A 23528-nucleotide genomic window follows, 5' to 3' on the forward strand; every position below is an offset into this window, starting at 1 on the left:
CCACCAGCTCCGTGATGTCATCATGGAGGAGTGGAAGAGGATTCCAGTAGCAACCTGTGCAGCTCTGGTGAATTCCATGCCCAGGAGGGTTAAGGCAGTGCTGGATAATAATGGTGGTAACACAAAATATTGACACTTTGGGCACAATTTGGACATGTTCACTGTGGGGTGTACTCACTTATGTTGCCAGCTATTTAGACATTAATGGCTGTGTGTTGAGTTATTTTCAGAAGACAGTAAATCTACACTGCTATACAAGCTGTACACTGACTACACTAAGTTATATCCAAGTTTTATTTCTATAGTGTTGTCCCATGAAAAGATATAATGAAATATTTGCAGAAATGTGAGGGGTGTACTCACTTTTGTGATACACTGTATATATGACAAATAAAGGCGTTCTATGTTTTATTCTATAAATAGTATGCCATTTGGAACACAGCCAATCACGGTTTGGAGATTTTTTTGCAGACAATGGAAGATTAGTGCACATTAAAACAGAAGCAGAATCTCACTTAAAGCTGTACAGAGCACCACAGAGGCAGAAACCTCGCATCTCTGCTCTCTTGGTTAGATGCACGATCTTGGAGGAAACACAGAATTGTTTTTGGTGTGACGTGAAGCTAGTCGTCCAGGAAGAAGTAGTTTCCACTTTTCTTCTGCTCCGTGTCCTGGGAAATAAACATGAACCAAATACAGTGTTAAGAGAGAAGACAGTCTTAAAAACACAAACAATTCAGATTTCCAAGAGGCCTGGGCATACTTTTTAAATAGGTGATCTGCAATTTAAGAATAGAATGATGTGCATTAGAATTATTCTGGGCAGTAAAAGCTCAACTGATCACACAGACCACAATGAAAGCGGCTTTTTAATGATCTGAAAAAGGGTTTGGTGTCTATTTCTTAAAACTAAATCGGAAAGTTGAATAAGTATTTATTGGTAGTTGATTCATCAAGTGGTAAATTACTCTAGCCCACTACCACTGATATCCAGGGTTTGAGTCCCCAGCGGTGCTATCGTCCAGTTGGGTGTCTACATACAGACATGATTGGCTTTGGCTGAGAAAGAGAGGGTGGGGATCGGCAAAGTCTTGCGATGGATTGCCGTCTTGACTGGGCTGTGTTACAGGGGAAACCTGACCCACTGCAACCCTGACCAGGATATCATGGGACTGTAGGGTCTAAAAAAAGTATGAACAGTATATAGAGAGTGGGGCCATTTTTTTTCTACTGTGAGAATTTATTTCGATTTTAGCCTATATTATGAGCAATAATCTATAATGTCCGAGACCTCTAGTGTTAAAACAGTGCAACTGCAGAAGTTGGCATAAGGGACTTCTTATTTCCCATATACTGTACAGTATTTTTTTCCAATTCATTTTCATCATCAATCCGATTTATCCTGGTCAGCGTCACAGCAGGTTCAGTTCCCCATGGAAACACTGTGCGCAGGGCAGGAATACCCTTGATATGGCGACAATCCATCGCAGAGCTTCGACCACCCATCCTGCTACCTCGACTAGACAACAAAAGCTGTTGTTGCAGTGGCAATGAGGAGAAACCCTATCAGGTTTCTCGGGTGGCACGACCAATTGTGACTGTTAGCAGTGCTAGTGCTGGTCAGGAGCCCAAGACTCGAACTCGAAACGTCAGCAGTCTGAGCCGCCTGAGCATCCAATACATACTTTTTGTACATATTCATAAAAACACGTGTGGAAATTAACATGGATATGCAAGGTTTAATCAGCCTTTTTCAAATTTTAACTGTGACCCAGGCAACTCAAATTCTGCCTCAAACTCGCAATCTGGTCCCACTGGGGTCTACAATATGTAATGTAAAGCCTCCACAGGGGGGCATTTGTGTACAAGTTCATTTCTTTTTTATGTGCCTGTTAAAATTCGTTTATGTAATTATTTTCATTTTTCTCTGTGAAGCATGGTTTTGGCTCGCGACACACCCAAGGGTCCCAACCCAGGGTTTGAAAATCCCTGGCTTAAAGCATGAAAAATAAAAACATGCCCTGATGTCAAGATTACTGGGTGTACATTACTGAGTGTACAAGGCTTTTTAATCCACTTTCTCTAAACAGTGGACCCTTGACTTACAAATTTAATTGGTTCTGAAGGGCTGTTCTTAAGTCAAAATGTTCGTTAGTTAAACCTATTTTTCACATAAGAAATAATGTAAATAGAATTAATCCATGCCAGACCTCCCAAACCCCCCCTTACCTAACCTTTCTAATGTCTTAAATGGTCTTTTTTGTTATAAATACAAGTATATTTTCCCTTAAATCTTAAATTATAGAATAGACATTCCTGTAATAAACAATAATGAACAACAATACACAGTAGTACTGTACATAAACACACACCACATTTCAGTACAGTACGTGTGCTGTACCATACACCATAATACATTTCCTTCTTTTTTTTTTAATAAAACTTCCTAGTACTCATCTTTTCTACTCAAAATCGGACATATTGTCGTACATTTTTTTCAATAGTAATAGATTTTTTCATTTCCTCACCACTGTGCTTTCTCTGCACCTTCTTTGGGTCCATTTTAATATAAAATTTTACAAAATATAAAGAAAACACTGGAAAAACACCGTCCGCTGTCCGAATGTTCTATATATAAATATATATATAAAGAGAGTCAACTTGTTCATGACGTCACATGTTTTGTTTGCGTGCGAATTTCGGTTCCTAATCCAAAATTTGTTCGTTCGTTAAGTAAAAAAAAAAAAAAAGAAAACGCTTACTTTACTTTTATACCTGTAATATTATATTATAAACAGGCCCTATTATAAATGACACTTTAGAACATCAGGGTAAGAGTACGTTTTAAGTGTAGGTAAGCTGACAGTATTTACTACTCACCTTGATAGAATGAAGCTTGTTGATTCTTGGTCTGAAGTTGTTGGGATCTCTCCTGAATGTGATCTCCAGCAGCGAGAGGAACTTGTTCATGCCAGCTAGTAGAGTCTGTGGCCTGAGAGGAACATGAGAAGAACATGTGTAGGAATATACATGCCTACATGTATGACAGTGGTGGCTGCTGGTCTTTCAAAGAGGGGAAGCTCATTGTCGGCTTACATCATAAAATTTGTCAATTTATTTATACATAAATTCTGCCCTCCGTTATTCTCCTTTCAAGAAAATGGCCTGAAATGGGTTGCAGTTTGTCTTTCGACTTCACTCGCAAAATCCGCGATGGGACTGAAGCTCCCAGTGATTAAGTGACGTGTAGATCTCAAAATAGCTGTCAATCAAAACGGGATTCTGCCTTTCGACTGATCCTCCAATCATCCTGCGGAAGCTCAGCGTCCAGACCCGCCCACAGCTCCATTCGCCCCCAGAGACGCTCAGCGTCCGGGGGCGGGACAAAATCGTGGCATTTATCCAATGACCGGCGAGTTTCGAAGCAATGAAAAAAAACGTTCAATGCAGTCCTGTTGAAGTGAATAGATGCTCAGCTTCTACTGGCAAATGCATTGACGCTACGGGAATGTATGAGAAGTTCAAGTCAGTCGATTTGTGATAAGTAGCTGATTCTGAACGAACTCGTCTTCGAGATATACGTGTTCTAACACATTTGTAGTCAATGAAATATTAACACAACTGTACATATTTGACCATTTAATTTTTTACATTTTAGGGGAAGCTGAGCTTTCCTTGCAGTCTTAGAGGAATCGCCACTGATGTATGAATACAGTCTTGTGCACAAGTTTGGACATCGTTGATCAAATGTCTGATCAGCTAATGTTGGTTTGAGCAAATAACATCAGTTCTGTACACTCACGTGTTAGCAGTGGTCCGCTGTGATGGAATACCATCAAATACGATGACACGATCAGCCAGATACGTGGCCATAATGAAGTCATGCTCAACCACAAAGGCTGTCTTTTTGGCATGGAGTATAAATCTGTAGGAATACAAAAACAGTAATGACAACACTTCATTTATTAATTTATTTACTCACTTGAATGTCTTGGGCGGCACGGTGGCTCAGTGGGTAACACTGTCGCCTCACAGCAAAAAGGTCTTGGGTTCGATCCCCAGGTGGGCGGTCCGGGTCCTTTCTGTGTGGAGTTTGCATGTTCTCCCCGTGTCTGCGTGGGTTTCCTCCAAATGCTCCGGTTTCCTCCCACAGTCCAAAGACGTGCAAGTGAGGTGAATTGGAGACATTAAATTGTCCATGACTGTTTGATATAACCTCGTGAACTGATGAATCTTGTGTAATGAGTAACTACCGTTCCTGTCATGAATGTAACCAAAGTGTAAAACATGACGTTAAAATCCTAATAAAACAAACAAACAAACAAACTTGAATGTCTTTGTACTGTGGGAGGACCCTGGAGCTCCTGGAGGAGAACATGCAAACTCCACACAGAAAGCACCCAGACCACTCCACCTGGGAATCAAACCCAGGACCTTCTTTATAAAAGATTTAGAGAGGGAGTTACCTTTTAATAACCCGAGCAGCCATCAGACGTTGCTCTGAGTCCAGGTAGGCTGAGGGCTCATCTATCAGATAAACATCTGCAGGTTTACCCAGACACAGAGCCAGTGCTACTCTCTGTAACTCTCCTCCAGACAAGTTCTGAACCTGTCAACCAAAAACACACACACACTCACACAATATACACAAAACATAGGCATGTTTGGGGCCCAGGTGTTGCAGTGGGATATTCTGCTAGTACACCAGAGCTGGGATTCTGAATTCCCAAAGTTTGAAAGTTAGCACTGCTACCGATCGGTTGGGCGCTCTCTAGCGGGCATAATTGGCAATGCCTGCAGCAGACAAAGTTGGCCATTAAGTCTGCTGTGTGGGAAAAGACCAGACCATAAAGTGGGTTGGGTCTTCAACGCTGTGCAAGGTCCCTGGTTAGTAGCCCAAGGCGCCTGTACAGGAATTGGAGGAGTCCGGAGATCAGGGCACCACATTTATGGAAAAATTAAAAGGGGATGTGGACTATGCACGTGTTGGGAGGAAGCATGAAGCAGGCAATTACCCTCCTGCATGAAAAAAAAACATGTTTAGTATGGTAAGAAAGTTACTTTTAGCTGCATTACCATTCTTTTTAAGCCTATATTTATCATTATGCAGATGTCTGGTCAGCTGGGCAGAACAATTTGGCTCTTATTAAGGTCACTCAGGTCTTTATGTTGCCCATATCTGCTGCATTCAACACGTGAATTACAAAAAACTACCATCAATCCAACATTAAATATATCCCTGTACGTCACATGCACTACTGCCAGAAACAATTTTGGTTGGTGGTCCTAATGTTTTGGCTCATCAGTGTATAACTAATGCATGTAGTTTTATCCACCACTCACATCCTGATCGATGATGCTGTCGATCTGCATTGGCTTCATGACATCTGTGACAAACTGTGGGTGTGTATACGCGTCTCTGATCTTCTCGTGGAGCAGAGCACGGACGCCACCCTACAGGGACACACAGCCACACGAAGCAGACAGTTAGGACCAGAGTCGGCATCGATAGCTCTCAACAGTGTAAAACAGGTAGAGGAATATACTTTGAATTTAGGGCTGATCTTCTGAGGTTTGTAGCTGACGTTAAGGAGCGATACCTCTCCTGGAATTAAAGAGAGATTAGACAGTTAAAAAAAACAGGTGGGTATCCCACGCAACATTTCATACAAGTTGCAGATCACTCACCGCCATCGTCTGGTTTAAGTCGGCCAGCGAGCAATCGGATAAATGTGGTTTTGCCGGTGCCTGGAAAAAATGAGTATTAGCACTAATTTACCATGTGACTGTTCACACATAAATAGCATGTAAGAAAATGTTAGCACCAAGCCTTTCAGATCATACATACACTGTGGTACTTTGTAACTCCACGTCCCCCAAACTCTAATTCTTTGAAACTCGACGCCCTTCATGGAGAAATTTGTTCCCCTTAAACTCAACGTGTTTAGCTTTTTAAAAAAAAAAGTATTTATTTAATTTTAAATTAACAATGAACAGCCGCTTTGCTTATGCGGTGCAACGAAATGTCATCAAAGTGGGAATATAAGACGAATCCGTCAAATCCACTCTAAAGGCATACACATGTATCCGTGTTTAGCTGTACTTTTCTCCTGTTTCACTTTTAAACTTGTTTTAGCTCGGAGTTCTGAGAAATTGTGAGAATCAGTTTTCCAAAAGTCTAAAATGCTTATTGTAAAAAAAAAACTTACTGTGACTTAATGTATTAAAAGAACGACATAAGAACGGTAAACCTCTCTTAATTATTACTGCTCATAAGTTCTCTTTACTAATGAAATTCCTCGCTCGTTGTTTTAGTACAATGCCGTTGTTCATGTCAACTACTGAGCTCGCTAAAGAATACGGTATTCCAAGATCAAGCATCTCCACGATTAAAAAGCACAAAAAAACAATAAAAAGAAGTAAAGTGCAGGTTTTACTGTATTTTTACATTAATTTTTAACTGTTTTTCACTTCTATTTCAGTGTATTTATATTATATTTGTGTTATTTTTGGTCTATAAGTGCATTAACATCCTTATGGGAAAAAATACCTTGAAACTCAACGCCTTTTAAAACTCAATGCCACTCCCAGAACCAACTGACGTCGAGTTTCAAGGTACCACTGTACATATACAGTGGTGTTCAAAAAAATAGCAGTCCAACACCATTAACCTGATAAATCACTGTTTTTAGTAGAAGTGATATTTCTACATAGCAAAAAATTTACTTGAAAGTGTAGTAGAGTAATGAAAACAAAACAAACCCAACAATTAGGACATGCATGCTGCTCATTCTGAGTAATCGAAGCATTGATTGAAAGGGGGTTGTTCAAAATAATAGCAGTGAGGAGTTCAATTGGTGAAGTCATTCATTCTGTAGAAGAACGGGTGTCAATTTTGGCCCTTATTTAAGGTAGGAGGGGGGCAAATGTTGCACAGGTTGGTCATAGCGCATTTCCTTCTGAAATACTGGGTAAAATGGGTTGTTCCAGACATTGTTCTGATGAACAGCGTACTTTTATTAAAAAGTTGATTGTAGAGGAAAAAACATACAGAGAAGTGCAGCAGATTATAGGCTGCTCAGCTAAAATGATCTCAAATGCCTTGAAGTGACAATCAAAACCTGAAAGATGCAGAAGGAAGCGTGGAACTACTGTTCGAATGGATCGAAGAATAGCCAAAATGGCAAATACTCAGCCAATGATCACCTCCAGAAAGATCAAGGAACATCTGGAGTTACCAGTGAGTACAGAAGATGATTAAGTGAAGCCAATTTACCAGCAAGAACTCCTTGCAAAGTTCCGTTGTTAAGAAAAAGACGTGTCCTGAATGGGTTCAAATCTGCCAAGGAACACATTGACTGGTCCAAAGAGAAATGGCTCAACATTTTGTGGACTGGTAAAAGCAAAATTGTTCTTTTTGGGTCTAGTGGCCGTAGACAGCATGTCAGACGACCCCCGATCACTGAATTCAAGCCAAAGTTCACTGTGAAGACAGTAAAGCACGGTGGTACAAAATGATGATATGAGGATGTTTTTCATACCATGGTGTTACACCTATTTAAATCTGATTCTGATTTATGACATACGAGGGATCATGGATCAGATTAAATATATCAGAATACTTGAGGAGATCATGTTGCCCTATGTCGAAGAAGAAATGTCCTTAAAACGGGTGTTTCAACATGACAATGACCCAAACCATCCTGGTTACAGACAAACAAGATTGAGGTAATATAGTGACCAGCACAATCCCCTGACTTCAATCCCAGAGAGAACTTGTGTTCTGATATCTGAAACACGTTTTTTTGAGGCAAAACCCAAAAATGCAGAAGAACTGTGGAATGTCGTCTAATCATCCTGGACTGGATACCTGTTCAGAGGAGCCAGAAGTTGGTCGACTCCATGCAACACAGATCTCAGAAACAATTGTTATGCCACTCAATATTAGTTATTATTAGTTAAATATTAAAGTAAAGTGAAACCTCAAACATTTTTTTCAGTTTATAGACACATTTTTTGAGTTTTTAAAGAAAAATGCTGGCACTGCTATTTTTTTGAACAGCCTAATATTCATTTTTCTTAACTTTCTGTAAAGGATGAACACAAATTGGCTAAATTTTGTTAATGTTTTGAATTAGAATTGAAAGTGGAGTATTTTCAGTGCATTTGCATTTATGGAAATAAAAGTTATCATAATGATTTTGTGCTTTATTCACTTTTTTAAAACCACTGCTATTTTTTTGAACACTACTGTACATATTCAGAGTATTACTCTGTGTGCATGATAATTATTAAAGACCTGAACCACTCTCGTCTGTGTCTCACCGTTCTCCCCTAGCATGACCATGATTTCAGAGTCAGTGAACTCTCCCTCGATGATTCGAAGCTCAAAGTCACCCAGGAGCTTTTTCATGTTGGGGTATTGGTAGCGGCACATCTTCTTTACCTCCTCCTCTGTGGCCGTTTCTGCCACTTTAAACACCAAAGAAGCGTCGCGGAACCGAAGGTTTTCAGTTGGCACGTATCCATCCAGGAAGATGTTGATGCCTGGAACAGTAGATTACAAGAGATCTTATGAAAGTTTATGAATAGAGTAAAATACAAATATTTTTAAGGAGTATATATAAAATATTTTTTAAGCAGTTTCTTAATCGAAAAAGCTGGTCAGACAATGGGCAAATTTCCAAACTAAAGGCATTAATACACCTATAACAGCTTTTTTTTACTAGAGTTGGAAGTGTAGAAACTTGTAAGGTCAGGCACTGGTGCTGGACGAGAAGACCTGGCTATTGAAGTCAGGGCTCTTTGGAAAACACCCTCCACAAGATCCTCCACAAATCGTGGCTTTGTGGACCTTGCTTGAACAGAAAATGACCTTCCACAAACTACTACCATAAAATTAGTTTTAATTATATGCTTTCAACTTTATTTCACTGATTTTACACAACTGTTAGCAATGGGTGTGACTAAAGCACAGTAACCTAATAATTAGGGGGGTGTTTACATACTTTTACCCATAAAATGTATAGCATATACAGGCCTTGCTTAGGGGTCCAACATTGGCAAGTTGGCGGTGGTTTGGACTGAATCGGCAACCTTTTGATTACTAGTCATTTACCTCAACCACAGAGTTACCAATGCACTGGTGAGATGCGAACTTTACTGCTGCGTCGCCCAAGCACCATACCTCTGAAAAATGTACGCTTTACAAACATGTATCTACAAGCAGCTCATGATGTTTTGTGCTTTGCAGGTATTTTCTCCTAAAGCTTTGTGATCCTTTTACATCTACATGGCCACCTAGATAAAACCCAAGCAGATTTTGCTAGTCATTTCTTTACTAACAGCTTTTAGTCAACTGAAATAACAAACTGGTTACAACTTAACACTGCTCCAATAAAAGTGACAGGTGTAGGTGATCAGTACCTTCTCGTACACTAAAAGGCATGGTAACGACACCGTAGGCACTTGGGACCCCATACAGACAGCAGATGAAGTCTGACAGGTAATCCAGAACACTCAGATCGTGCTCCACAACAATGATGTACCTACAAAAGTTTAGCGCCAACATGGATACTATCCATAATAACAGTGTCATTGTCTTTATTAACAAACTTCTGTTCTCAGTAAAGCAGCCGTACCAAATTTGGCACAGCGGTGATTTGTGGCTGCGTTAGGCTCCACCCACCTGTCAGGTGTGATTAGAGAGCGAATGGTGATGGCGGCCTTTAAGCGCTGCTTCACGTCTAGGTAACTGGAGGGCTCGTCAAACATGAAACTGATGGATACAACATAAACAGTAGCAGTCATCATCGTCATCATCAGCTACATAATACTCTGCATTTAAAAACATTTAAAAATCCATATGCATCATGGGGGGAAAACAAAATCTGATACAAAATAGAAGACACCTTTCATAGAAATCATTCTAACCTGCAGCAGAGAGGGTTAAGGGTCTTGCTCAAGGGCCCAACAGTGGCTGCATGGCAGAACTGGGATTAGAACTCTCAACCTTTCAGTTGATAGCCCAACGCTCTACCCTCTAGGCTACCACTGTCCCGTTGTAACTGTACATTGTTATTTGGTATGGTCATACACCGATTAGGCATAACATTATGACCACCTTCCTAATATTGTGTTGGTCCCCCATTTGCTGCCAAAACAGCCCTGCAACTGTGATGCACTGTGTATTCTGACACCTTTCTATCAGAACCAGCATTAACTTCTTCAGCAATTTGAGCTACAGTAGCTCGTCTGTTGGATCGGACCACACGGGCGAGCCTTCGCTCCCCACGTGCATCAATGAGCCTTGGCCGCCCATGACCCTGTTGTGGGGAACAAGAGCTGCAGTTTTGGAGATGCTCTGACCCAGCCGTGTAGCCATCACAATTTGACCCTTGTTAAACTCGCTCAAATCCTTCCAACATCAACTTTGAGAATAAATTGTTTACTTGCTGCCTAATATATCCCACCCACTAACAGGTGCTGTGATGAAGAGATAATCAGTGTTATTCACTTCACCTCATAATGTTATGCCTGGTCGGTGTATTTATAATAATTAATCAAACAATTATGATCTTAAAAGAGCTTTTACTAAATATATTAAATGTCTCCAACTCAGTCATCCGATCTTGTGCTTCAGTTCTTCAATGGAAGGGGTCAAAATCTGACCTTTTCTACACAAGAATGGCCAGTAGTGTCAAATGCTGGGAATTTTGTAGAGCTGTCAAAGATTGAACTGTTTACTCATATTGTTATGTTAATTATATAAAATTGTATTAAATAAAAAAAAAAAGAAAAGAAATATAGATCCATTTAGAATTATTTTCTGGACCCCCCCACCCCCTCCATATCCACCAATCTAGTCATTTCCAATTTCTGATTGTGAATCTGCTGTCGCTTGATTTGATCATGGCAAGCCGGATCACCACACGCCCTCGCTGACACACGTCCAATCTGCGGTCGCTTCTTATCACCTGCCAGTGTTGGGTTTCCACACAGAGCAGTGCTATGCTCCATGTGACTCCACCCTTCCTCCCTCCCCTCCCACTGGTGCAGGTGTATGTACAGAATAAAGCAGCTCAGATCAGATGTCCTGTAACAAGGTATGAAAGTCAGTACATATTAAGCGTGACTCCTCATGCACCACGCTGGCTGGACACCACCGTCTGATAGCGCTTATTAAACCTCCCACTTAAAGAATGGAATTTTCTATAATAAAATATAGCAATTCACAAATTAATTGGCCTCTACTGCATCATACATCATACAGTCACCTACTGTTGAGCAAAAGCGTATTTCAGAAGCATACATGTCTGCTCTCTGGATGCACACCACTGCACAGGCGAACCGCTGCAGCTCCCCTCCTGATAGATTCTCAACATTTCTGTCCTTCAGATAGGTTAGATCTGGCTCACACACACACACACACACACACACACACACACACACACACACACACACAAAATCAACATTTTAATTAGTCCTGTTTGCACCTTTCCCAACTACACTATTTGGACAAAAGTATTGAATTCATGTAATAAATAATTTACATGAAGGAAATGTTATGCTTTTAAGTTTGTAGCAACAGTTTAGGTAAGGCCCCTTGTATTCCAGCATGACTATGCCCCTGTACACAAAGCAAGGCCTATAAAGACATAAAGGAATGCTTGATGTAAAGAAACTCCAGTGTACTGCACAGAGTCCTGACCTCAGCTCCACTGAACAGCTTTGGAATGAACTGGAACATCAACATTAGTGCCAGCCACACAAATGCACTTTTGACTGAATGGGCACAAATTCCCACAGACATATGTTAAAGTCTTGTGATAGGCCTTCACATATAAGTGGTTGTTGGTCACTCTTTTTAATACATTTCTTTTTTTAAATAGGATGTCCAACAAGCTCATGGTCAGGTGTGCAAATACTTTTGGCCAGCATTATTTACAGTGCATTACTGTAGACATACCTAGCTGCTCACAGACAATGGCCTCTGTCTTAGTGTCATCCTTCCTGCTCAGAATCGAGCCCACACTGCCCTGAAAACAGAGTCATGACATAATTATCTACAGTTTCTGTTAATACATACCAGAAATAAATAAAACAGGATCCTGAAACATTCAGAATTATTGACCTTGACAGTTTTGGGGATCTGGTCAACATACTGAGGCTTCACAATGGCCTTCAGATCATCTTCCAGGATCTTGGTGAAGTAGTTCTGCAGCTCAGACCCTCGGAAGTACGCCAGGATCTCCTGCCAGTCTGGGGGAGCCTTCAGAGGAAACAGAGGCATTAATATTCAGTCAGTGGCTTCCTATACACACTTTGTTTCACTAAGATAGCAACACTTAGATGATGTTAACTTACTCCGAGCCGTTTTAATCTATACAGAAACACAAATACACTGACAGGAAAACCTCTAATCCAGATAATATATTTAGAATTCTTAATTATGTAAGTTTTTAATTATGTTTGTTGTACTAATCATATTTATTTATTTCAGCAGCCCATATTTTGTGATCAAATAGTGGATCACTTTACCTGCATTTGGCATACCTGATTTGGCACAGTTTTTACACCACATTCCAAACCCCCAACTATACCAATCATGTCAGTCTAGATGCCCGTCCGGCCAATAGCAGCACTGCGAGCCCCACATTTCAGCAGTGGTGGACTAGCATTTAAGACTATATTTACAAGTAAGACTCTACCTAAATGAGCCGTTTCCTTTGTAATATGCAATTTGATGTGAAATTTAAACTTTTGTGTTTAGCAATTTAACATTTTCTATTCGCTTAGCATTCAAGTGCCTCACGTTTACTGGTTAATTTGCACTATGAGGTGCTTCTAGCAATCCTACGGCAATTCAGTTAGCAATCGGTTAGTCAAAATGTCCAAGATGTCGAAGTCTAAAGCAGTTAAAAACACGGCTCCGGTAACTGTGTTTAGAAAACTTCTACGCAATTCTGTGACCGCAGATAGGGGGGGGGGGGGGGGGGTGTTGTATTGGAGACCGTCGCTGGATGTTCTAGGTTTACATTCAACTATTCAGGTAGCTGTGCTGTGTATATTTATGAGTCTAATTTAATGACTGCCATAAAATGTGACAGTTTTCTTTAAAAATATGTTGAATTTGTGACTTTGAATGTGACTTTGAGGTCCGTAAAATTAAGCAAATTTTCCCGAGAATTTAGTAGGGTCATATTTATAATGCATGTAAATTTTGTCAGCTTGACCAACAAGCTTACAGAGACGCATCAAAATATTAAAAACATCACTGAGTTACAAGTCTTTTTGCTTTACTGATGAATAAAAAGTGTAACATACAGAGATGATGTAGACAGAAAACAGAAGCTCTGCCTTTATACTGGTGCATTATGCTTATGCTGATCCATACTGATACAAAACCGCTTCCCTGTTTGTTTGTTTCCTTTGTTTATGATTTGTCTAAAACCTTGGTATGTTGGCAGTAAAACATGCTAGCCTACTGGTACTGACATTTAGCTCTACTACCTGCAGGCCGGTCACCTATATGGACAATAACTGGCTCGTCCGGGGGACTGCAATTATGACCTCTGCTGGCTGAATTATGGCGCCTGCACGATGAGAAGAGGGATAATGGAGATTGGAGTGTGACTCTCTGTGCACAATACGGATCTAACGAAACTTAATCAGGGCAAGTTTACACACATTAAAAAGTACATGGAACACTGGTCTCCTGCCAGGGTTTTATGATGAGAGGATATTTGTTGGAAGAGTCATATGTAATTTAAGGACCAATCAAAAAACGTTTGCAATTTATTAGAAGCTATTGGAACATGGGTAACACTTTCACAACCAAGCAAGTTTTACATGACCTTGGGCTTATAGGCTGCTGTGCAAGAAAGAAGCCCCTGCTCCTGTTATCCCTTTAGTCAATGTGAATAGTGACAAGCTGAGCTAGAGCAGGAGCATCTTAAGCCCATGGTGAAGCTTGCTTGGCTGTGCACGAGTGTCTCACTGATGGTTTTAGAATATTATGGATACTCTGACAGCCCTAGGTTTGATTATGATCATATTGTGCATTCCACTTAATCTGTAAGACAAATAGGTCTAATTGTGAGCTAATTATTTCATGATGGTGACAGGTGTACTTACATCATATTTCCCCAGGTTAGGCTTCTGCTTTCCTGCGAGGATCTTAAGTGCTGTTGATTTTCCAATGCCATTAGTGCCAACTAACCCTAAAACCTCTCCTGGTCTCGGAATTGGTAACCTGAAATAATTAAAGAACAATAGCATTTATATTTAAAAGCATGAAACGGTCTATTGATCATTTAGAATTCACACAATGTTTATCATTATTATTATTTAAGCTTTGTACTCATAAACTGACCAAAAAAAAGTGTTCTTTTGCATTTTCTTACTATTGTCATTTTGGAAAACTGTACTTATTTTCTCAAGGTCACAAGAGTCCCTCTACCAAACATGCAATTTTGTTTGTTTATTAGGATTTTAACGTCATGTTTTACACTTTTGGTTACATTCATGACAGGAAACGGTAGTTACTCATTACACAAGATTCATCAGTTCACAAGGTTATATCAAACACAGTCAAGGGCAATTTTGTATCTCCAAATCACCTCACGTGCACGTCTTTGTACTGTGGGGGCTACCGGAGGAAACCCACGCAGACATGGGGAGAACATGCAAACTCCACACAGAAAGGACCCAGACCGCTCCACCTGGGGATCAAACTCAGGACCTTCTTGTTGTGAGGCGACAGTGCTACCCACTCGACCGTGCCGCCCGACATGCAATTTTAAAATTACGTAATGATCAATGAGATTTACACCTTTTTAAACCTCCTTTAGTTAAGGCCCTAATAAATTCATGGGAATATGTGCTTAATTTGACGGATCTCATTTTTCAAAAAGTGCCACATTTCACGGCAGTCATTAAATTACACTTACAAATTGAATGACAGATTAAATCTAAGATACAATACACAGCACAGCAACCGTTACTATCTTAACGGTTGACTGTAAATCCAGTGACGATCTCAAAAACCTCAAAAAAATACTTGTTTGTGTTTTGACAACCTCACCCTACCCACCCCGCGTCCACAGAATTGGTTGGGAGTTTTCCAAACGTAGTTACCGGATCTCTGACATTTCGACTAACCGATTGCTAACTGAATTGTCGTAGGATTGCTTGGACCAACCCATAGTGCAAATTAACCAGTAAACATGAGGCACTTGAACGCTACACAAATGAAAAATGTTAAATCACTAAACACAAACCTTAATTTTTAATTTCACAGCAAACTGCATATTACACGGGAAGCGGCTAATTTCACGGCCGTCAATTAGGTAGGGCCTTAATTATTGTTAATGTTTTGGTTAAATGTCCAGATTTTGGTTTTCCCTTTTTTAGTATATGCTGATATAGTCACTCAAATTCATGTTTCCTTCAATGCCTCAGTACAATTTGTAGAAAAGCATCCTCATATCATGATGCCTCCACCTCCATATTTCACAGTGGTTTAGGTGTTCAAATAAATTTGGTTCCAGGTTACTAGATGCTTTTTTATGTTTTATAAACACTTGCTTGATGAAATATTTTCTATATATATTCTATATATTCTAGCTTAACTGCAGTAATAATACTGACCAGCACACCTTTGAAGAACAAAAACAAAAATTATAAAACACTTTCCTATAGTTTCCCCTCACTGTGTGCAGGCTGTGCATTTTTCTTAACGGTGATTTAAGATTTAACAACTTGCCTGTGTAGTTTAAAAGAGTTGGCGCAGTATCTGTGCGTGGTCTCTTTCTCCAAGTTGCTTGGCAGATTGACAATAGCCAAGGCACCAAATGGACATTTCTACAGAAATGACAAACAAAATGTAATCATATAAACAGTACATGTGCTCCCACCTCTTACTGGTGGGTAGTAAGTTCTAGATGAAATAGCCACACTTACATACCTTAATGCAGATAGCACATCCTATACAGAGTGATTCAGATATCCACACAATTTTGCTCTGCGGGGTGACTTCTATACACAGTTTACCTGAAATTACACAAGAGGCTTGGTATGACAGACGACAGGAGCTTCAGGCATAAAAACTGCTATTAACAATTAAATGGTACAGGCCTGAATGCTTGACTCCTAAGAGTGATGTTCTGCTTTGATGGTGCTTTTAATTAGCATGATTTGGGTCCACTATGGGACTATTTTATTTATTATTTATTAGTATTTTGATGTCATGTTTTACACACTTTGGTTAGATTAATGACAGGACAGGTAGATTCATCAGTTCAAGTTTATTATCAAACACAGTTATGGACAATTTTGTATCTATAATTCACCTCACTTGCATGTCTTTGGACTGCGGGGAGAAACCGGAGCTCCCAGAGGAAACCCATGCAGACACGGGGAGAACATGCAAACTCCACACAGAAAGGACCCGGACCGCTCCATCTGGGAATCGAACCCAGGACCTTCTTGCTGTGAGGCGACAGTGCTACCCACTGAGCCACCATGCCGCCCGGGTTATTTTATGGGATAATTAACAATAGAAACAGATATTGTCTACAATAAGCTTGAGTCATCATATGAGCCATGCACAGCTCTCCAAGCCACAGCATGTCATTATATAATTTACACCTTTTCCTTTAGTGCAGCAGTAGGGTGTTGTGGGCTGAATCACAAGTTACTTTTATGGCAAACTACCCATATGGGGGTGCAGTTAAGATAATTTTAAAGGCCTGTGACTGACAGGGGCCCATTATAAAAACTATTAGAACATTTCTTTATTATTTGTGTAGCATTAAATTATTAAACTAATCTTCATTAATAGAATATCCTATTGAAAACTAACTTCCCTTTCCTATAATTTTGTAGAATTTTAAAACAAAACAAATAAAATTCAATAATGTTATAACTTAAATGTTATTATTTAATGAGGTTTAGATAAACTTGTTCTATGTAGCACTTTTTTAATTACATAGTCATCATTTTGTATGGATGCATCTATACTTGAAATGGTGATCACAAAAAAGTTGTTATGTGATTAAATATTATCATTCTAGTGTAAAAGTGCACAATGGTGCTTTCTACATCAGGCCTTTGTTCTGTTCTTACCCATTCTCACCACTGGGCAGCTCTTCTTACACTCTTGTCTGCATTTCTTTGGCTTGCATTTATCATGGTTGACGATGGCGATTCGGATGGGTTTTTCAGACATTTTTTTCGCTGTGTCTTAGGAAAGGGCTGAATAAACCTTTCCTGAAGTGTAGCACAAGGCACACTGTGAAAAAAGAATCAGCGGGTTACATTTCCACATATTACATTAACTACACTGAGGTACAAAAATAGTAAACAGAAAAATGTTCATGTATTTTAATAGGAAAAAAGGAAATGAATACTGTTTTAACAGTGATGTCAGAGGCAATCACTTGGCATTAAATTTCACTATTGGACAAAATGTATTTTATTTTACATCAGTACCACAATAAGAAAGCAAAGAACCTGGGTAGTACCTCAGATTTAAGTTCGCAGTTTTTCTCTAATAAAGCGAGAGTAGTTAGTATAGCCTAAGTGTAGCTTAAGTATGTTAATTTTAACATGTTCTAATTAAAGTAATGGAAATTAATTATTAATTAATTATTAAATGATTCCAATTAATTGTTTTCCTTATTGTAAAATCCCTGATGTTTCTTTTCACAGTACTGGGCTATAAATTGACCAATAAGTGATTTTCCAGGTTTGTTGGCATAATTTATTCAAATTATGATCCAGGCCACCGAAGGAGAATGGGGATTCTTTCTGTATTTTTAAGGGAGTTTTTTCTTGCTACTGTCGCCCTCGGCTTGCTCAGCAGGGGTTTTTGGACTGTTGGTCCTAGATTCTGTGAAGCTGCTTTATGACAATGTCCACTGTAAAAAGCGCTATACAAATAAATTGGACTTGACCCACTTTAGGATGTTAAAATGTTTCTGTTGCACTATATGAATCCACAATCGAATAAAATCTAACCTCTTACTCGAAGCCCAGATCATCAAAGTGAAACTCTCTTATTTTGGACACATTATGAGAACAACAAATTCATTGGAAAAAACAGTTGTGCTTAGAAGAACTGAAGGTAAAAGAGAATTAATTGCTTTTCTTTGGGTACGTTGACCATAACTAATTCCAGCAACGCATTCTTGGTAAAATTTTGGTAGGCCGGCCACTCCTGGGAAGATTTAACACTATTCCAAGTTTTCTCCTTTTGTGATTAATGCATTTCATTGTGGCTCACTGAAGTCCCAGAGCATTAGCAATGACTCTGTAACTAGACTGGTAGATTTCAATGACTTTTGTATTCCTTCTGTATTCAATGACATCCAATTTTAATCTCTTTAGAATGTGGCATCATGTACTGCTTTTTAAGAGCTTTAGTCTTTACATTTCCAGACAGGTTCTATTGAAGTGAATTAAATTCAACATGTCTGGCAGTGATCATGCCGAGGTGTGACTAGTGAAATTGAACCCATTTGTCAGATAAATTACTTGGGGGATTCATGTCTTGAATAAATCTGTATCTTCAATAATTAGAATGATCATTTAAAAGCTGCATTTACCCCTGTTGTCTTTATATTATGTTAAAAAGAGTTGAAACAATTAAATGAGGCATCTGCAATATATATAGATAAGAACATTGGAAGAGGCAAATACTTTTTTTTTTTAATATAGTGTTGCATGGAGATTATGGGTTTGCTGATTTCAGTGCTTGGACTGCAAAACCGTCTGTCACAATATGTGGTTCAGAAGTACAACTGTATTATTTGAATTCAGCACAACAATCATTTTAACATTTCCCTACAAATTATTTTTTTCCGTCCCTCGTTAGAACGTAACCCTCTGACAGGCGCCTGCACACAAAATTAAACAGACACAGAAACCTTTTTTTTTTTTCAAATACCATTAAACTTATTAATAACTAAAACTGAACAGTTGTTTACATGTCACACTGCACTTTACACATACTGTATAATACCGTTATTTCATTTTAAATTTTTACTATTTATCTTATGCTATTTTTCTATTTTCTTTATATATGCAAATTCTGCCTAACATGTTAAACGTGTACATTATCTGCATATGGTCTTGTCTGTATATTGTATTGTTTGTATATTATAGGGAGCCAACAACAGCCGGAAACAAATTCCTTGTGTGTGTAAACATACTTGGCGAATAAAGCGGATTCTGAATATCCCTAATAACTCACAGAATATTTTTCACAAAAATGATTTAAGTGAAAACAACATTAAAACTTTTCATGCAAACTCTTTCAAAACATAAGGTAAATACAGTGGACCCTTGAGTTACAAACGGTTTACCATACGGACATTTCGGGTTATGAACGATCTTTCTCAACTTAACGTATGAACAAATTTCGGATTACAGAAAAATTCACGAAACACGTGATGTCACAAACAAGTTGACTCCAACTGTCTCTTTCTCTCTCTCTATATATATATACAGTGAGCAAACATTCGGACAGCTGACAGTGTTTTTCCGGATTTTGTAAAATTCAATATTAAAATGTCCCCAAAGAATGTGCAGAGGAGAGCTGAGAAAATGAACAAATCTATTACATTTGTTGTGTTGTATAATTACTCCTGCCAGTAGTGGTCACTGGAGACAGTGGACAGAGGAGACAGTGAGTGAGTGAGAGAGAAGGAAATTGCTGAGTAAAGTATTCTTTCTTTCGTGCAGTTACACCTACAAAATACAACACTATTGAAATAAAGAAGGAAATAATAGAGAAATATGAGAGTTGCTGTTGTTTCTGGTAGATAAATTTTATAAAAAAAGACGAAAATGTATTATGGTGTATGGTACAGCACACGTACTGTACTGAAATGTGGTGTGTGTTTATGTACAGTACTACTGTGTATTGTTGTTTATTATTGTTTATTACAGGAATGTCTATTCTATAATTTAAGATTTAAGGGAAAATATACTTGTATTTATAACAAAAAAAAACATTTAAGACATTAGAAAGGTTAGGTAAGGGGGGGTTTGGGAGGTCTGGCACAGATTAATTCTATTTACATTATTTCTAATGGAAAAAATAGTTTTAACTAACAAACATTTTGACTTAAGAACAGCCCTTTGGAACCAATTAAATTCGTAAGTCAAGAGTCCACTGTACAACGCTCCCAGTGTCTGTGTGGGTTTCCTCCGGGTGCTCCGGTTTCCTCCCACAGTCCAAATACATGCAAGTGAGGTGAATTGGAGATACTTAATTGTCCATGACTGTGTTTGATATTAAAAGACTTAAACTGACGAACTTGTTACTTGTGTAACCAGTAACTACCTGTTCTGTCATGAATGTAACCAAAGTGTGTAAAACTTTGTAAAACACATCTTATTCCATAGTCAAACACAATCAGCTGTCTTGACCGTTTTGGCGTTATATCATCGACACCTAATAAACGTCTAAAAATAATTTAAACTGACACGACAATAAAACAGCAGTTTTTATATCACAATATCCTTCTTATCTAAATAAAAACAGCCTTTATAAATTCTTATTCAGCCTTGTGTTCGGTATTTTAGAGTGCGAGTAACCTGTAGGTCTGTGGTTGTGTGAGAAGCTAGCTGGTGTTAGCGAGCAGGCTAACACACGTCATTCCAAACGGGTTGCTTATTCATCAGTGAGCAAAACACAAGAGCACAACAGAATAACATTTATGTCTCTATATTACATTAAAGCTGAAGAAACTCACCTCTTTCTGAATATGTGAGTTCTCCACCGTATAAAATACCTGCTGTTTTATACACAGCTTGCTGATGTCTCTGTTTATAACGTGGAAAACGGAACATAGTCTTTCCCACCCGTATTCGGACAGGACCTGCCTCCGTTGCTAGGCTTGGTCAATGTGGGAATGCTGCAGAAAAAAGCAAAAAAAAAAGCAGCTACATAAAGCAAAATATTAATTATTATATTTTTTGTTTTATATAATCTGACCAATCCCGATCTAGTCATCTCTAATTTCCCAGTAAAAGTCCTCGAACAAGTGTGCAGTTGCCAGTTGTTTTTTTACTATTGTCACAGGTGTCTGATTTGAGATTGTACACTTTCTTGTTTCTTTTAACGTATTGGGCTAAATTTGTATTTTTATACAAATTTATACCAGTTGTATAATAGTAGTATTAAATTTGTGATAAAAGATAAAGAATTAACAAATTGATGAATATATAAATGGGTATTTTTGTGTGTTTGGCTGGAATGAACTGGTACCCTGAGTAGGGCTGCTAACTTTCAGAACTGGAAATAAGGAACACCCTGGGCTGGCGGGTTGGCTAAAGGCATAGGGTGGGGGGTGAGATGGCGGGTGTTTACCTGTGCGGGTGCGGTTAGGGTTGGACCTATAAAAAATATAAAGGGTCTTGCACCGTCATAGGAACATTATCAAAATGTTTTATTTAGGCTGTTTAACATTTATTATTTTCATTCTTTATAATAATAAATCAGAAACATATTTTAGGCAAAACAACATGCATAAAGAACATCATGTAACATTTTTTCTGAATAGTGCAAACAACATTTTTACATAATCCATCTTTACACTGACATGCAGCCCCGGTTCTGGACTGCGTTGCTTAGGGGGGCAGTGAGAAAATCTGGGGGAGGGGGCAATGCCCACCCCAGCGCCCCCATAGCGCCGGCCCTGCTTGTGTTACTTTAGTTTTGCCCTAAGCCGGATTCGAACCTAGGGTGGAAAAATATGCACGATGCGCTCTTCCCAGCAGAGGAAGCTACTTAAACAGCAGAGGAATAAACAGGTTGTTATGCTGATATGCCTGTGCACACACGGCGTTACTAAGACTAAAAGTGAAAACTGCTTAAAATAATAACCAAGCACTTTCTAATTTCCACGGTAACAGCAGTTTTCTTCTGTTTCATACATATCGGCCTGTCTCAGTCTAATCTGCAGCATTTCTCTCCCATTAATAAAAATATGGAACAAAGCGCGTCCTGTATCAGTTCAATATGGAACACGACGGTTAGTTTCCAAATAAGTAACAATTCCGTATTTTACGGGATGGTTGGCAACTCTAACCCTGAGGCAAGTACAATATACTGTATTTCTGCCTTGCGCCCGGTGTTTTCAAGATCTGGACCTAAAGAGACCCTTTCAAAGCTAAATCAGTTTCTTAACATAAATATTATTACAATTAATTTTTTTAATTTTTGTTATATCAACTGACTAATCCTAATCTAGTCATCTCTAATTCCCCAGTACAAGTCCTCTAACAAGTGTGCAGTCACCATTTTTTTTTTTTAACTATTGTCACTGGTGTCCGATTTGAGATTGTACACCTTCTTGTTTCTTTTCACATTATTGGGCAATAAACGGACATCTTACAGTCTGCCAGCCATTAAGTGGTTTTCCAGGTTTGTTGGCATAATTTATTAGAATTATCCTCCATGCCACCCAAGGAAGATGGGTCAAATCTAACCTCTTACTCGAAGCCCAGATCATCAAAGTGACACTTTCTTATTTTGGACACATTATAAGAACAACAAATTAATTGAAAAAAAACCCAAAACAGTTGTCCTTGGAAAAACTTAAGGTAAAAGAGGAGGAGGACAACCAGCAACAAGTTGGATGGACACAATTTGAGGATTAATGAACGAGCTATTAGCAATAACAACAAGACAACAGAATGTTTTGGAGAAACTATCCATATGGCCACCAGAAGTCAGAATTAACTTGACAGCCCTTAATAATAATTAATAGTTCATTTCATTTTAATCAACTGCCTTATCCTTGTCAGGGTCATGGCAGGTCCCGTTCCACCAAGAAACACTGGGCACAAGGAAAGATTACCCTGGACTCCAGTAAGTCTCTAATGCCCTGCAAAAGACTAGTGCCTCAGTTAGGCTGCTTACCTATCTTGTGCACTTTGTACAGGGTCCTGGCCCACAGCAAGCCTCTCCAGAATAAATTAGTGATAAAAGATAAATAATGACTAAACTAATGAATTTATGAATGGTTGTTTTTTGGCTGGAATGAACTGGTGCCCTGTGGCAGGTACAAAATACTGTATTACTGCCTTGCGCCCAGTGTTTTTAAGATCTGGACCTACAGTGACCCTTTCCAGGATACATCAGTTTCTTAAAATAAATATATAAATAAACGAATTAATTAAACTGATGATTTGAATGAATGATTTTTCCTGCATCAGTTTTGCTTCCCTTTTTCAAACCATGAAGGTCTTTTACTTTATACATCCACTAGAGGTCTGTATTTCCCAACAGAATTGGAATTCTGGTCAGTTCCCCCTTTTAAGGTCAGAGCTAGGCATTTCCCATCCCTGCACCATTCGTGCAGGCACCTCGGACAGACAATGGAAAAAGGACAACTGGTCAGACAAATCCTGTTTTCTCCAAGATCATGAGGCCTGGTGCCATTCAGTACCAGAAAGCACTGTCGCCTCACAGCAAGAAGGTCCTGGGTTTGATCCCCAGGTGGGGCGGTCCGGGT

At 39.0% G+C, this 23528-nt stretch overlaps 1 protein-coding gene across 1 annotated transcript; it reads right to left on the reverse strand.

Moving 5' to 3' along the window:
• Nucleotides 1–404: 404 nt before the first annotated feature.
• On the reverse strand, nt 405–20861 carry LOC134314616 (ATP-binding cassette sub-family E member 1). The gene is made up of 18 exons (XM_062995278.1): nt 20763–20861; nt 17128–17293; nt 15968–16053; nt 15767–15864; nt 14137–14254; nt 12134–12271; nt 11969–12038; nt 11312–11408; nt 9689–9778; nt 9427–9548; nt 8326–8547; nt 5689–5748; nt 5547–5605; nt 5344–5454; nt 4467–4609; nt 3803–3925; nt 2881–2992; nt 405–671 (listed from the first exon to the last, which is right to left on the reverse strand). The coding sequence occupies exons 2-18, from the start codon at nt 17228–17230 to the stop codon at nt 624–626; spliced, it is 1800 nt and encodes a 599-aa protein (XP_062851348.1). The 5' UTR covers nt 17231–17293; nt 20763–20861; the 3' UTR covers nt 405–623.
• Nucleotides 20862–23528: the final 2667 nt, after the last annotated feature.

Source organism: Trichomycterus rosablanca, chromosome 5 (assembly GCF_030014385.1).
Source record: "Trichomycterus rosablanca isolate fTriRos1 chromosome 5, fTriRos1.hap1, whole genome shotgun sequence".
Lineage (NCBI taxonomy): Eukaryota > Metazoa > Chordata > Actinopteri > Siluriformes > Trichomycteridae > Trichomycterus > Trichomycterus rosablanca.

Bases quoted from the DNA above. Each gene is read 5' to 3' on its own strand.
- LOC134314616 (XM_062995278.1), bottom strand. From the start codon at position 17,230: ATGTCTGAAAAACCCATCCGAATCGCCATCGTCAACCATGATAAATGC. The intron at 5,749-8,325 runs GTGAGACACAGA...CATTTTTTCCAG, and splicing joins GGTCATGCTAGGGGAGAACG to GCACCGGCAAAACCACATTT. The intron at 5,606-5,688 runs GTGAGTGATCTG...CTTTAATTCCAG, and splicing joins ACTTAAACCAGACGATGGCG to GAGAGGTATCGCTCCTTAAC.